The sequence below is a fragment of the Salmo salar genome, chromosome ssa15, assembly GCF_905237065.1.
Source record: "Salmo salar chromosome ssa15, Ssal_v3.1, whole genome shotgun sequence".
NCBI lineage: Eukaryota > Metazoa > Chordata > Actinopteri > Salmoniformes > Salmonidae > Salmo > Salmo salar.
In genome coordinates, this window is record NC_059456.1 from 73835041 (window position 1) to 73852305 (window position 17265).

General features: G+C 41.9%; 1 protein-coding gene and 1 long non-coding RNA gene across 2 annotated transcripts; one reads left to right on the plus strand and one right to left on the minus strand.

Moving 5' to 3' along the window:
• Positions 1-8223: 8223 nt before the first annotated feature.
• LOC106572325 (uncharacterized) lies at positions 8224-9757 on the minus strand. The gene is made up of 2 exons (XR_001321104.2): positions 9375-9757; positions 8224-8934 (listed from the first exon to the last, which is right to left on the minus strand). It is a non-coding gene; the product is annotated as an uncharacterized lncRNA (long non-coding RNA).
• A 3195-nt stretch (positions 9758-12952) lies between these two features.
• Positions 12953-15926, plus strand: LOC106572324 (E3 ubiquitin-protein ligase TRIM35-like). Its single transcript, XM_045696054.1, has 2 exons — positions 12953-14460; positions 14973-15926. Exon 1 carries the CDS (start codon positions 13176-13178, stop codon positions 14457-14459), a length of 1284 nt encoding a protein of 427 aa, XP_045552010.1. The 5' UTR covers positions 12953-13175; the 3' UTR covers position 14460; positions 14973-15926.
• The last annotated feature ends 1339 nt before the right edge of the window (positions 15927-17265 follow it).

Genomic DNA, 17265 nt, shown 5'->3' on the forward strand with positions numbered 1-17265 from the left:
GTCACCGTTTTCCTTCGGTTGGATTTAGATTTCAATCCTGCCCACATGCCCACTACGGGACTGCTGCCTGGCACGGCCGGACATTATGCTCATAGCCGCGGGACCAAGGGGTGCTGAGGGTGCTGCAGTACCCCCTGAAAAATCTGAATCAAATGTATTTTTTCTATATTGTTTTCTATTTTTCTATTTTCATAATTCTTCCCAAAAGTGGTGCACTGGCCTTCTATTAGTCCTGTATTAGCGGACCAATATTGCCGTCTGTAGTGTGGTCCCCCCAAAAATGTCAGCATGGCCTTCCCGCGGCTATAGCTATGCTTGCTCTGGACCAGGCCCTAATCCTCAAAAGAGGAAGCGGCGGCGAAAAAGAGGTAGGCGAGGCGGCCTCCTAACATTGGCGAATGTGCAGTCACTGTAGAACAAACTGGATGACCTCTGTTCGAGATTATCCTATCAATGGGACCTGAAGAACTGTAATATTCTATGTTACTCGGAGTCTTCACTGAACAAGGACACGGATAATATATTTCTAGTGGGTTTCTCCATGCATCATCTAGACTGAACGGCAGGCTCGGGTAAGCTTAAGGGGGAGGGGTGTCTCTTTGTTAAAAGCTGGTGGGCGATCTCTAATGTTAAAGAAGTCTCAGTTTTTTGCTCGCATATGTTACAATAACTTATGATAAGTTGGAGACCATACTATTTACCAAGAGAGATTTCATCTATATTTTTTGTAGTTCTCTATTTACCACCACAAACTGATGCTGGCACTAAGCTGTTTGGGCCATAAGCCTACAAGAAAATGCACATTCAGAGGCGGTGCTTCTCGTGTCCATTGATTTTAATGCAGGGAAACTGAAATCTGTTTTACCTCATTTTTACCAGCATGTCACCTGTGCAACTAGAGGTGACAAAACTCTTGATCACCTTTACTCCACTCACAGAAACACATACAAGGCTCTCCCTCACCCTCCCTTTGGCAAATCTGAACAATACTCTATCCCCCTGATTCCTGCTTACAAGCAAAAACTCAAAATGGAAGTACCAGTGACATGCTCAATAAGGGAGTGGTCCGATGAAGTGGATGCTAAGCTACAGGATTGTTTTGCTAGCACAAACCGGAATATCTTCTTGGATTCATCCAATAACATTGAAGTTTACCACCTCAGTCACTGGCTTCATTAATAAGTTAATCAACAACGTCGTCCCCACAGGGACCGTATGTCCATATCCCAACCAGAAGCCACAGGCAAAGCGTCAATACAGGACTAAGAGGGTATCCTAGTAAGCCAGCTCTGACGCAAGGCAGCGGAGGGTCAGACCAGGACGCATACTCAGGGCATGTGCTGATCAGCTGGCAAGTGTTTTTACTGATATTTTCAGCCTCTCCCTGACCCTCTCTGTAATACCTACAGACCGCCATAGTCCCTGTGCCCAAGAACGCCAAGGTAACCTGTCTAAATGACTATCGCCCCGTAGCACTCACATCTGTAGCCATGAAATGCTTTGAAAGGCTGGTCATGGCTCACATAAACAACATCATCCCAGACAACCTAGACCCATTCCAATTCACATATTGCCCCAACAGATCCACTATTGCACTACACACTGCCCTCTACCACCTGGATAAGAGGAACCTATGTGAGAATGTTGTTCATTGACTACAGCTCAGCATTCAACACCATAGTGTCCTCCAAACTGATCACTAAGCTCAGGACCCTGGGACTGAACACCTCCCTCTGCAATTGAATTATGAACTTCCTGACGGGACGCCCCCAGGTGCTGAGGGAAGGCAACAACCCATCCGCCACGCTGACCCTCAACACGGGGGCCCCTCAGGGATGCTTACTTAGTCCCCTCCTGTACTCCTTGTTCACCCACGCCAGCGTGCCCGCGCACGACTCCAACATCATCATTAAGATTGATGCCGACACAATGGTGCTAGGACTGATCACCGACAACGATGTGACAGCCTATATGGGGGAGATCAGTGAGATGGCCGTGTGGTGTGGAAACGGAGGTCTGAGCACGCCCACGTCCACATCTACAGGGCTGTAGTGGAGCGGGTTCCTTGGTGTCCACATCACAAAGGAATTACCATGGTCCACATACAGCTATACAGTCGTGAAGAAGGCACGACAACGCCTCATCCCCTTCAGGAGGCTGAAAAGATTTGTTTTACAGCTGCATCATTGAGAGCATCTTGACTGTCTGTATCAGCGCTAGGTATAGCAACCGCAAGGCGCTACAGAGGTTAGTGTGTACGGTCCAGTACATCACTATCCAGGACCTCTATACCAGGCAGTGTCAGAGGAAGGCCCTAAAAAATGTCCCTCCAGTCACCCAAGTCATAGACTGTTCTCTCTGCTACCACACGGCAAGCGGTATCGATGCACCAAGTCTGGAGCCAACAGGACCCTGAACTAATATCTAATATTTAAACATTTATACATCTACTTTTAGATTTGTGTGTTGTTGTGAATTGTTAGATACTGTACTACTGCACTGCTGGAGCTAGGAACACAAGCATTTCGCTACACCCACAATAACGTCTGCTAAATATGTGTATGCGACCAATACAATTTGATTATATTTGAGAACAGCTTATACCCCTAAACCTAAGACTGTTAAATTGTTAGCGAAATAGCTACCCGGACTATCTGCATATACTTTTTTCTATTACAGCATATTAGATGACTGTCATTCATATTCCATTCACCCAGTTCAACAGAACATCAATAGGTTTAGGCTACTACATGATACTCGAATGTTCCCTATACCCATCATGAGGTTGCTACAAACTAGCCTATGAATGAAAGTTTACAAAGTAGGCGCACACAGGTCAAGACAGGGACACATTCAATACTGCCTTTCACACTCTTGCCTGCATCTAGCTGATCTAGGGTGTAATCATTAGTCCAACAGTTGCAAACAAAAATATCTACTGGACAAATTCAGGTATGTTTATCCCCGTTTCGTTCTGTTTCCTTCCGTTTTTGAACAGAATCGGCGGAATGAATACACCCCTGATCACATGTAAATAGTTTGATGTAACTTTAGCTAATATGGTGACAACGATGTAGGCTGTGTTTAGCGGTTATCCTGTGAAGGTTTGGCTTGGAAATGTTTTTCCTCCTGGTCACAGACAGCTGATGTGTTGTGCATTGAAGTCCACAAGCGAAGGGAAAAGGAGAGGAGAGCGCGTAGATGCAAAAGGAATAGAATGAGCTGTTTGTATGTCGCTGCTATGAAAGTAAAGTCAGCTAATAGAACTAACGCATTAGAAAACCCGCTGCAACTATGCAGTACAGTGTACAGTCAGTAAGCAGTTTAGCAGTTACATCAGCAGGTCCCGGTGACAACAAATTAGTAAAACCTAAAGCTTACCTTGACTTGGAAGAGTTCCAATGTTGGATAGTCATAGCCAGCTAGCTATCATAACATCCCTCTGTCTGAGCCTATTGCTAGCTCTCTCTCTCTCTTGCTTCTCGTTCATTATTTAAGAAATGATTTTGTTCAAAACTTTAACTATTGTCTTTCTCTCTCTTTGAGTCAATTACTCACCACATTTTATGCACTGCAGTGCTAGTTAGCTTATGCTTATGCTTTCAGTACTAGATTCATATTCTGATCCTTTGATTGGGTGGACAAAATGTCAGTTCATGCTGCAAGAGCTCTGATAGGTTGGAGGACGTCCTCCGGAGGTTGTCATTATTACTGTGTAAGTCTATGGAAGGGGGTTAGAACCATGAGCCTCCTAGGTTTTGTATTGAAGTCAATGTACCCAGAGGAGGACGGAAGCTAGCTCTCCTCCAACATACCATGGTTCCACCCTACAGTGTGCTGTTGAGTGTACTGTGGACCTTCCTTGCAAAACAATGTGTTTTAATCAATTATTTGGTGACTTGAATATATTTAGTATAGATTTATCTTTAAAGGACCACTTAAAGAAATGTTTCCCTCTTTAAAAAAAATGAAATTGACTGAGGAGGACGGTCCTCCCCTTCCTCCTCTTAGGAGCCTTCACTGGTATATGTACATATCTATCTAAATTACCTCCTACTCCTGCACATGGACTCAGTACTGGTACCCCATGATTATAGCCACGTTATCGTTACTCATTGTGTATTTATTCCTTGTGTTATTATCTTTCTATTATTTTTATGTTTTTCTCTCTGCATTGTTGGGAAAAGCCCGTAAGTAAGCTTATCACTGTTAGTTTACACCTGTTTTTTACAAAGCATGTGACAAATACAATTTTATTTGAACCTACCCACTTCATTACAGACAGCAGAATTAACCAATTGAGTCATTAGCATATAGTGCCTCGGGACCTGTTTGATTGACATACAATCACCAATGTTATGTTTAAAGAAGGAGACTTGTTCTTTATAAATGGCTTGTTTTTTTTATTCAACTCAAACTTTCTCACATGATGAGCTAACGTAGCATCACAAACACACCGATCATTATTTTAGCCAAAGTACGGTGGCTGTTTGGGATATTTCAACGACGGTGAGTGAGGAGGAACACACAACGGTGGGCTATATAGATAGTAGGCTATATAGGTGGTGTGCCGAAGCCTTTAAACATGAAGTTGATCGATCCCCGTCGAGGGAGGAGCAAATTTTTTGTACATGACAGTAGAACATTCTTATGATGACTATAAAATTTGTTGGCACCTTCAATTCTTGCACATTTTCTCATAAAAAGTATATTTCAACACTCCGCCGCTGAGGCAAATTTGCCGAACTACTAAACTTGGAACCAATCAGAACTCCTCCCCCTCTTGATGAAGGCAGCCAACGGCCTGCTTCTATCTACAACGTAAACACAGCCTATTGTGAAAACGCAAGCTGCTGTCTGATGAAGAGAAGCAGATATAGCTAGCTAGCTCCTAGACTAAAATATCATAAATATCTGTTTTCGAGTGCACTTGAAATATGCAACATGCAATACGAATGGTCTTGATCATATGAAGAGGTAACTCCGTTGACCATTCAGCCAATGTATTGAAAGCTAGCCAATGTTACAGAGTAGCCAGCTAGCTACTGTAAATGTCAATTTGTGTTTCGTTAGCTATCTCTCAGTGAATTCAATTGTTGAATCATGTTTTGGCATATTAAATGTCTAATTTCAAGTATTTAGCTGCAGGCTTAAAGAAACATTCAATATACTTTGCATGGTAACACAAATAAAAGCATGTGGATAGAAGGATGTGTGTATGCTAGAATGGAGGCTTAAAAACAACAGCTGCATATGCATATTAGCCTATACTTATGGCATAGCTACACATATAGCATAACTTGCAATACAATCTTCTCTAAAAGTTGAAAAATGTGCTCTGCAATGAGAACAAGAGTTCGATTTCTAAACCAGATGAGTTCTCAAATAGCAGATAATGTTGGATGCATTGGAATATAAGGTATATGGAGAATGATAAATCAAATCAAATAACATTTTATTGGTCACATACACGCGTTTAGCAGATGTTATTGTGGGTGTAGCGAAACTCTCGTGTTTCTAGCTCCGACAGTGCAGTAATATCTAACAAGTAATATCTAACAATTTTACAACATATACCCAATACACACACATCTAAGTAAAGGAATGGAATTAAGAATATATAAATATATGGACTCCACTTTGTCTCTATACTGGCGTTTTTCGTGTTTGATTGCCATGCGGAGAGAATAACTACACTGTTTGTATTCTGCCATATTCCTAGTCACCTTGTCATGGTTAAATGCGATGGTTTGCGTTTTCAGTTTGGGGGAATGCTGCCATCTATCCACATTTTCTGGTTAGGGTAGGTTTTAATAGTCACAGTGGGTAGAACATCTCCTATACACTTCCTGATAAACTCAGTCACCGTATCAGTATATTCGTCGGTGTTATTATCGGAGGCTACCCGGAACATATCCCAGTCCGCGTGATCAAAACAATCTTGAAGCATGGATTCCGATTGGTCAGACCAGTGTTGAATAGTCCTTAGAACAGGTACTTCCTGTTTGAGTTTCTGTCAATAGGAAGGGAGGAGGTTGAAGTAGCAGTGGTAGAGTGTTTTAGCAGCAAGAGTACTACAGTCAATGTGTTGATATAACTTCAGCAGCCTTTTTCTCAAAATTACTTTGTTGAAATCCCCAGCTACAATAAATGTGGCCTCAGGATATGTGGTTTCCAGTTTGCATAAAGTCCAGTGAGGTTTTTTGAGGGCCGTCGTGGTATAGGCTTGAGGGGGCATATACACAGCTGTAACTATAACCGAAGAGAATTCTCTTGGGATATAATACGGTCGGCATTTGATTGTGAGGTATTCTAGGTCGGGTGATTCTAGGTCGAGTTCCTGTATGTTATCACAATCCCACCATGAGTCGTTAATCATGAAATATAAACCCCCGCCCTTCTTCTTCCCGGAAACATATTTATTCCTGTCTGCGCGATGAACTGAGAACCCAACTGGCTGGACGGACTCAGACAGTATATCCCAAGAGAGCCATGTTTCGGTGAAACAGAGAATGTTACAATCCCTGATGTCTCTCTGGAAAGAAATCCTCACCCTGAGCTCGTCAACTTTATTATCCAGAGACTGAACATTAGCGAGTTATACTCATAAGCGGTCGGTGGTGTGCGCGCTTCCTAAGTCAAACTAGAAGACCACTCCGAGTACCTCTCCTCTGCTGGCGGTGTTTTGGGTCGGCCTCTGGAATCAGTTCAATTTCCCTGGGGAGTGCGAACAAATGATCAGATTCGGGAAAGTCTTATTCCTGGTCGTAATACTGGTAGTGCTGGTGAGTTACTGTCGCTCTGATATCCAATAGTTCTTCCCAGCTGTATGTAATAACACAACAAATGTTCTGGGCTAGTAATGTAAGAAATATATATATATTTTTTAAATACTGCAAAGTTTCCTAAGAGCTAGAAGCACGGCAGTGCTCTCTGTCGGCAACATTTTGACCTTGATAAAGAGCCTGTAGTAGGATTATAGAAAAATCAGTTGGGAAATGAACGTTTTAGTATCAAAGAAGGCTACTAAATGTTCAGTGAATGTGAGTATATTTAAGTGGTTTAAATTATTTAAAAACTTTCCTATGAACCTTCTAAATGTTGACGGAGCCAAAATCTTGCCAATCCATTCATTATTCTACTAACTATGACTGAGTGTAAGACATGTTTTCCATAATGTACATTTCATGCATATACAGTGCATTCTGAAAGTATTTAGACCCCTTGACTTTTTCCACATTTTGTTACGTTGATTAATAGTTTTTTTCCCCCTCAATCTACACACAATACCCCATAATGACAAAGCACAAACAGGTTTTTAAAATTTTAAAACTGAAAATATATTTACATAAGTATTCAGACCCTTTACTCAGTACTTTGTTGAAGCACCTTTGGTAGCGATTACAGCCTCGAGTCTTCTTGGGTATGATGCTACAAGCTTGGCACACCTGTATTTGGGGAGTTTCTCCCATTCTTCTCTGCAGATCGTCTTAAGCTTTGTCCGGTTGGATGGAGGAGCGTTTTCAGGTCTCTCCAAAGATTTTCAATCGAGTTCAAGTCCAGGCTCTGGCTGGGCCACTCAAAGACATTCAGAGACTTGTCCCCGAAACTACTCCTGCGTTGTCTTGTCTGTGTACTTAGGGACGTTGTCCTGTTGGAAGGTCAACCTTACCACCAGTCTGAGGTCCTGAGTGCTCTGGATCTCTCTGTACTTTGTTCTGTTCATCTTTCCCTGAATCTTGACTAGTCTCCCAGTCCCTGCCGCTGATAAACATCCCCACAGTATGATGCTGCCACCACCATGCTTCACCATAGGGATGGTGCCAGGTATCCTCCAGATGTGACGCTTAGCATTCAAGTCAAAGAGTTAAATCTTGGTTTCATCAGACCAGAGAATGTTGTTTAGGTGCCTTTTGGCAAAATCCAAGCGGCTGTCATGTACCTTTTACGGAGGACTGGCCTCTGTCTGGCCACTCTACCATAAAGGCTGAGTCTCATAGCAAAGGGTCTGAATACTTATGTAAATAAGGTCTTTGTTTTTTATTTGTAATACATTTGTTTTCCCTTTGTCCTTATGGGGTATTGTGTGTAGATTGATTTAAAAGAAAAATCAAATCTATTTTAGAATAAGAGCATATGGCTCCCCCCCACAAAATGTGGAAAGACAAAGGGTCTGAACTTTCCAAATGCACTGTACATTCAAACAAAGAGCACCATCACGAATAGTGTTTCACCATTTATTGAGTAAGGAGACAATAGCAAAGGTATTTCAAGTATCTAAATATAGTATAACCTACAGTACCAATCAATATTTTTCAAGTGGGCACAATCTTACAGTCCAGTAATGAGAGCGTTACCATCTATGCCAAAAGCCTGAGCCTCTGAAGGAGACATATCAATGCATGCTTCAGTATTCCTCCTTCTCTCCAGGAGCATTTGTGTGCGCAGACCCCATAGGCATATCAAAAGTATCCCACCCTGGTCAGCAATGTAGAGAGACATTTACATTACAGATTTATCACCTAGTCAGCTCAGGGATTCAAACCAGCAACCTTTCGATTACTGGCCCAATGCTCTTAACCGCTACCTGCCACCCTAACACTGTAAAACAACCCACAAAGAAAAGAAAACAGGCAAATGCAATGTCTAAATCATGACGACAGGGCTAGTTCAAACTGCAGGACTTGGTGAATAGATCATAGGAGACAAAAGTGAGAGACAATGAATAAATATGCTCAACCAAGCACATGTATCTGCAATGGGTGTTCTTCAATTCTAAAATGCACTAGACTAAGACAATATGTGGTCCCAATGTCTAAATAGTGACAGCAGGGTTAGTTCAAACTGCAGTCGGATGGTTCTCACAGGTGAACGAGTCAGCCCATGCTTGGTGAATAGCACTTGGATGATATCTGGGAGCAGGACACAGGAAAGCTGAATAGGTCATGTGAGACAAAAGTGAGAGACAAGAATTAATCAAATAAATCACAGCAAAGGAATGTCATTTGTAGCTTGAAAATGAACATCCTGAAAGCTCTGCAATCATCGTACTCCAACTATTGACAGGGATAATGTGTTATTTCTTATTTGTCAGAATGAATACAATAAGTGGGTCCTGCCTTGATGACTGTAGTAGATTTATACTACTTGTCCTATAGATTTTTGTAGTCCTAAATTATTACTTGGAATAATCTGAAAGCTAAAGCGATCATTGTCCCGGAATGACACGCTAGCTCGTTATAATGCTTTCTAGCTAACTAGCTACATTACTAAGGTTGCTGTGTTCTAAGTTGAGTCATTTTACAGCTTGCACTGATGGTATCATGTTTCTATAACTAAATAGCTAGTTAGATAAAAATTAAATAAGACTTTACCTGATAGCAGTTTGATGAACGGAGATCACCAGTCTACTACCTTAGATACGGATAACGTGATCAGCAGAGATAGTACCATGGATAGTACACACGTTTTGATAGGTTTACATTTTAGTAGTCGGCGGCATTTGCCTGTCCATCTAGCGAACATAACATTTGCAAGAATTGACATTGCCAACAAACTGAAATATTTTCAGAATAAATAAATATACACAATATGTAAAAACCAGCTCCTCCCTCCACAGAGATCGATCATCTCGAAAACTTAAGCAGACAGCTTCCTACTGCCAATCACCTAATAGTGAACATAACACCCACATCAAACACATTGATCAAACCACACCCCCAAGACAACTCCCGTTTGTTTCTTCTTCAATAAGGTTTAACAGCAGTTGGCATCCAATAAATGTTGTATTACCATCACCTACTAGACTGGAGTATAACTCCCTTATATGTTTCTTAAAAAAATAAACTATATCAACAAATACCCTACCATCTAATCCTACACTCACTAAAACCCACCACCCTACTCCACTATTTAAATCAATCTAGTCCTCCCTTAGGCCAACAGCCTGAAAGGACGGGACACCAGCACTCAACACACCTGTAACGACCGTCTGAAAGAGTAGACCAAGGCGCAGCGTGGTTAGTGCTCATCATGAAATTTATTTGAATGAACACTGAATCAAAAAACCAAAGTGCAACAGCTAAATAGTTCTGTCAGGTAACAAATGACTAAACAGAAAATAACCACCCACAAAACCCAAAGGAAAACAGGCTGCCTAAGTATGGCTCCCAATCAGCAACAACGATATACAGCTGTCCCTGATTGAGAGCCATACCCGGCCGAAACAAAGAAATACCAAACATAGAAAAAAGGACATAGAATGCCCACCCCAACTCACGCCCTGACCAACCAAAATAGAGACATAAAAGGATCTCTAAGGTCAGGGCGTGACAACACCATGTAACTCTTCTGACGTCAAGTCTTGTACACTCAAATACCTCTCTGCAGCTGCCACCACAACCTCAATTTTCTGCGATTTATGTTCCATCCCTGCAGTACAGTTGATAACCATTGCTATAAATGCTAAGAAGAACAATCTTACTGAAGCATATATCACTTGTTGGCCTATCCCTCTGTACTATTACAGATCTACTACTCACACCACTCCTCTCAGGATCCCTCCCCCTTAACCCATCTTCCTCTACTGTCTTCACTGCCTCAGCATACAACAAATTCTGCACTACTCTAACACTGGTAACCTCAACCTGGCTCTCTCACACCGGGCAATTCTGATCCCCAGCTCCATGGGCACCCCTACAATTAACACATACCACAACTTTCCCCAATGCTACACATTCCTTTGTCTCATGCCCATAAGCTTGACACCTGTAACGACGTAATGTATTCGACACAAAAGCTCGTACGGGATAACTTCTATATCCAAACATCACTTTGTCAAGCAAAGACTCAACATCAAAACTTGAAAGAACAGATGACTCTTGTTTCAACACTCATGCCACTATGTCTGCGTCGCAACCAAAGGACGCGCATCAAACACTGGGAATCTTCCCCTTCAGTTGATAAACTCTCACATTTACTGCTACCCCAGTAATCACTCCTTTCAAAGGCACCCTTTTCTTGAGAGCAAAACAATTCACATCTCGTCCCCATGTTCAAAGCAGAGCGACTGCTCCCTCTGACCAGCAGAAACACATAATTATCACAAGACCACTTCTGGTTACCTTCACTGATTCCACAGCACCCAACTCTGTTTTCACCCACCCTGAAAACACGAATGGATCATCTAAAAAGGCAAGGGTCCACTTTTTCCACAAATGTCACTCCTACCGTCACAGACTCATCTTTATCCTGACCCTCGGTGCAAGCCTCAGGCTCTGAGATCTTCGCCACACTTACCACCTCTGATACTTTGCCGTCATTCACTTCCATTTCTCCCCCTGTCTTTGATCCGGCATACAGCTCACTCTGCTTACACTTCCTACCATTCTTCTATAACAAACCAGCTCCCCTTTTTCCGATTCAAGCTCACCCTCTTCATTCCCTCTCTTTGACCTCTGCCTCTCTTTTTCCCTCCATTCCTCATCCGTATTCCAAGTATCTCCTTATGATAATACTGCACTTCTCCTGACATACATCTTGTTCTTGCCCTCTCAATGGACGCCATTTTCTTAGGCCTAATACATTGGCAGTAAATTGGTTAAATGTACTTTAGTCAGAAACAGTGCAACAAAAGCCCCAAAACTAACACGACTCAGGATATGACCCAGTTGCAAACACAAGAAACAGAAGGTTCAATACAGGCGGGCAAAGGGCAGGTCGAGGACAGGCAGAGGTTCATAACCAGGTCCGAGTTCGACAGGTACAGGGCGGCAGGCAGTCTCATGGGTAGGGCAGGCAGAAGTTTGTAAGCAGGTCAGAGTCAGATAAGTACAGGACAGCATGCAGGCTCGGGGTTAGGGCAGGCAGAAATGGTCGGAACCGTGACAACTAGCAACTATAGCAATAGGAGTACGGAAAAACATGCTAGTAGGTTTGACGAGACAACAGACAAACAGAAAACGCAGGTATAAATGCACAGGGGATAATGGAGAAAATGGGAGACACCTGGAGGGGGGTGGAGACAAGCACAAGATAGATCAGGATGTGACAAAACGTGTGCTATCCGACGGGCAAGTACAAAAGCAAACCTCCCGGTTGTTCTGGAGAGGTCTCCAACGAGCACTACTTAAACTCTAGATTGGCTTCTACTGTAGCATTTCTTAATGTGGAGGTGAAAAAACGAAGCCAAAATCAGCGAGTTCAGCCCCCTGAGCAAACATTTGATAGTTGTAGCTGGCAGTAATTTACTAACCTTGGCTTCATGCCTGAACAGACAACACACTCTAGGTGGCGGTATGCACCTTTCAGTTTGTTTACCGACTGTTAATAAACTTATAGAACTAGAAGAAGAAGAAATTGACTACTGTACTTTAAAACGGAGATTGCCCTCAATGGCACTGCTCACGATGTCACAAGTGCCATAATGGAAAATATGTGGCATCTATCCAACTCTTGGATACACAGCTATGTATGGTGCCACACCTTTCGGCCAAAGGTCTTCCTCAGGCAGCATTAGAAGGTTAATGTGTCACTAGGTAGAGCGTCAACATTACATGATAACGATAACTACAGTATTTTTTTTAAATGTAATCTTTATTTAACTACACAAGTCAGTTAAGAACAAAGTCTTATTGACAATGACAGCCTACCAGGGAACAGTAGGTTAACTGCGTTGTTCAGGGGCAGAACAACAGATTTTTACCTTGTCAGTTCAGGGATTCAATCCAGCAACCTTTCGGTTACTGGCCCAACACTCTAACCACTAGGCTACCTGCCGCCCCGGTATAACAACTATGTATACTATATATAATACAAATAAATAATATAAAGAAAAAGTGTGTGGGTAAATGTATGTGCTGCATAAAGGAAAATAAAGTCAAACATATGAAAGTTTAGCACGACCTAGAAGCCCCTCCCACCCATATCTCACTAGTAGAAAGCTGTCGAAAGTGAAAATAGATTTGTTCCATCAGAAGTCATTACAGAGACTGTTTATAACTGTCACTCTCACTGCGATACACAACTGGAATTTTTCTCCTTACAAATACCAAGAGACTAAACAATTACAAGGAGATATCATCTAAATGGAAAATTCTAAGAGCAGCTGTTAAAAGTGAAGGTTGTAAAGTTGATCAAAGTTTATTGACTGTAGTTTAGTTTCTGGATAATCTACAATGGCAACTCCTGTTCCTGTCCATGAGCTGCTGCTGGACACTTTGGATAGCTTGGTCTCAAGCGAGCTGAAGAGATTTCAGTATCTACTGACTAAGAACATGTTAGATGGCCGGTTTCCTATTCCTAAGGGCTGTCTGGAGAACGCTGGCAGGGAGGACACCGTGGAGAAGATGGTCAATGCCTACAGCCACGAAGGAGCAGTGAAGATCTCACTGAAGATCCTGAGGAAGATGGACCAGAATGATCTTGCTATGAAGCTGGAGACAGGCACTCTAGAAAAGGTGCCAGCACTGAAAAAGACTGCGTTTGATCAAAAGGAAGAACTAAAATCCAATTTAGAGAGTCTTCGAAAGAATCAAGAAACGTACAAAAGCATGGAGGTCCACATTAAGAAGCAACGTGCGGACGCAGAGAGGCAGATGAGGGAGCAGTTTGAAAAGTTCCACCAGTTTCTGAGAGAGGAAGAAGAGGCCAGACTGGTTATGCTCAGGGAGGAAGAGGAGCAGAAGGGCAAGGCTATCGCCAGAGAGATGGAGAGAATTCTCAAGCAGATCTCTTCTCTTGAACAGGACCTGCAGAAAGACGACCGCACATTCCTCATGAGCTACAAATACACCCAGAACAGCACACTGCCGGGTACACAGCAGGTCTCAGGAGGGCTTATCGACATGGCCAAACACCTGGGAAACCTGAAGTTCAGAATGTGGGAGAAGATGAAGGAGATAGTCCAATACACTCCTGTGATTCTGAACCCCAACACTGCAAACCGCTGGCTCTCTGTGTCTGATAATCTGACCAGTGTGAGATTTAATAACATAGGTCAGCAAATCACTGACAACCCAGAGAGGTTCGCACAGTATGCCAAGGTTCTAGGCTCAGAGGGCTTCAGCTCAGGGAAGCACATCTGGGAGGTGGAGGTGGGGGACCATCCTGAGTGGAATCTGGGCGTAGCTAAAGAGACCATTGATAGGAAGGGGGAGATTCTTGCTTCACCAGGTTATGGAATCTGGGCTATACTGAACAGGAATGGTGTGTATCAAAGTGGAAAGGGTGAGCCCCTTGCTTTTGAGAAGCTGAAGAGGATCCGAGTGCAGCTGGACTTCACCAGTGGGGAGGTGTCCTTCTACGACCCCAAAGATATGACACACATCTATACTCATAAAGACACGTTTGCTGAGAGACTGTACCCATACTTTCTTGTTGGACTGGCTGGTGGTGCCAACAACCCTGATATACATATCTGCCAATCAGAGGTGTCTCTGACTGTAATGGCATCTCAGTGAGGTATGTGATCACATCTTACAATCAAAACTTATAAAAATGAATTCAAAGGCTAGAATCTTGTGCAGAAAAAAATACCATTTGGGATAATGATTTGAAATAATGCCTTGAACAGAACAGTAATTGAAGAAAAAAATATATATATATAAATTATGCTTAGCTAATCCCCGTCTGTGAGACTTGTGATGTTAATTGTAGGGGCTCAATTCAATCCATTTTGCTGAAGTTCAGTGCTATATGAAATTTACAGGTCATTTCCAATTGAGCCGGGATATGCAGCTTTTACCGTGAATGCAGTCTCCGCGATTGCGGAAACATTGCCTTTACATTTCAATCACTCTATAGCGCTGAACTTTAGCGATACGGATTGAATTAAGTCCTAGTTCTGATGTGAATAAAGTTGATTTAAAAGAATTGACCAGAATTCAGACAGTTTGATTGGTTAGTGGCTTTCAGTACGACATGATACACATGCATTCTTATATATTTTTCCCATTGCTGAATTCTAACCTCAGTGTAATAGCACGTTCGATTTCAAGACTGTGCTGCTAACCTCAAAACGTTTGACCTGGGTCATGTTCATTCGATACCAAATGGAAGGAAACGGACTGAAACAGGAAGGGGATACCTGGACTTTTAGTTTTCTGTTGCAATAGGGGCCCTGGACATATACCCCAGCACACTTATCACATTCCTTCCAGAAGATGCCATTAAAGTATAACAAATGGAAGAACAATTCAAATGGAAAGCTCAAATCAGTTAACCTCAGGAAATAGTGAGCACCAATTTACTTTTGTGTTTTTTTCTATTACATTAAAGAGATTCTCTTGTACTTTTGTATGTTCCACGTATGTTCCACGACTTGCCAGTCCTCTTAGTAAAAGTACCTTTAATAGAAAAAGACTCAAGTAAAAGTTAAAGTCACCCAGTAAAATTCCACTTGAGTAAAAGTATTTGGTTTTAAATATACTTAAGTGTCAAAAGTAAATGTAATTGCTAAAATATACTTAAGTATCAAAAGTAAAAGTACAAGTGTAAATAATTTCAAATTCCATATATTAAGCAAACTAGATGGCACCATTTTCATTTTTTTTTAAAAGAAACTACGAATAGCCAGGGGCACACTCCAACACTCAGACATAATTTACAAACAAACCATTTGTGTTCATACCAGATACTCTATGTAGTATAATGTTACAGGCTTTGGTAACAATATCCTACATGTGTTTACACTCAGTGCTCTTCAGAATCTTTGTACAGCATCACTGCTCTTGTCTGAACTATGTATTGATTCATGACTGAAATACAATGCAAATCTATTTTTCTTTCATCAATAGTATTTCATTAATGCTGCCTTTATTGCCAAATGTCATTGATGTAACTGCTAATAAATGCATGACGTATTTTCTGTAAAATGTCCCAAGTGTCATTAGTTATAATATTATAACATTAAAGGGACAGTTCGACGATTTTACAGTATTAGGTGTTATTGTTTAAAAACATGTCCAAAGCTAACACTAGAGGGCACTACATTATCCTGTTTTACGGTTACAGGCTGTGTGTCTGAGAGAAAGAGCAAGAGAGAAAGCGGGAGATTCGGACACATTAGTTTTACACGTTGACAATATTAGGGGTTATTGTTTAAAAACATGTCCAAAGCTAACACTAGAGGGCACTATATTATCATGTTTTACAGTTATAGGCTGTGTGTGTGTCTGAGAGCGAGAGAGAGAGAGAGAGAGAGAGAGAGAGAGAGAGAGAGAGAGAGAGAGAGAGAGAGAGAGAGAGAGAGAGAGAGAGAGAGAGAGAGAGAGAGAGAGAGAGAGAGAGAGAGAGAGAGAGAGAATATTTTTGCAGAATTCTGCATGCAGTCTCAATTTGGTTTTTGTCCCATTTTGTGAATTCTTGGTTGGTGAGCGGACCCCAGACTTCACAACCATAAAAGGCAATGGGTTCTATAACTAATTTTTAGCCAGATCCTAGTTGGTATGTCAAATTTTATGTTCCTTTTGATGGGTAAAAATATCCTCTGTGTACAATGTAAAACACCAAATAATGCATGCAGAGCAGAATTAGGCCGATATTGCTAATTATCAAAATCCAGAAAAGAGCTGTTAAATTCTACAACCACCTAAAAGGAAGCATTTCCAAAACCTTCCATAACAAAGCCATTACCTACAGAGAGATGAACCTGGAGAAGAGTCCCCTAAGCAAGCTGGTCCTGGGGTCCCCTAAGCAAGCTGGTCCTCTCTTCACAAACACAAACAGACCCCACAGAGCCCCAGGACAGCAACACAATTAGAAAACAAAAATATAATTGCTTGACATATTGGAAAGAATTAACAAAAAAACGGAGCAAACTAGAGTGCTATTTGGCCCTAAACAGAGAGTACACAGTGACAGAATACCTGACTACAGTGACTGACCCATATTTAAGGAACCCGTTGACTATGTACAGACTCAGTGAGCATAGCCTTGCTATTGTGAAAGGCTGCCGTAGGCAGACCTGTCTCTCAAGAGAAGACATGCTATGTGCACACTGCCCACACAAAATGAGATGGAAACTGAGCTGCACTTCCTAACCTCCTGCCAAATGTATGACCATATTAGAGACATATATTTCCCTCAGATTACACAGACCCACAAAGAATTCAAAAACAAACTCAATTTTGATAAACTCCCATATCTATTGGGTGAAATACCACAGTGTGCCATTCACAGCAGCAATATTTGTGACCTGTTGCCACAAGAAAAGGTCAACCAAGGAAGAACAAACACCATACAACCCATATTTATGTTGATTTATAT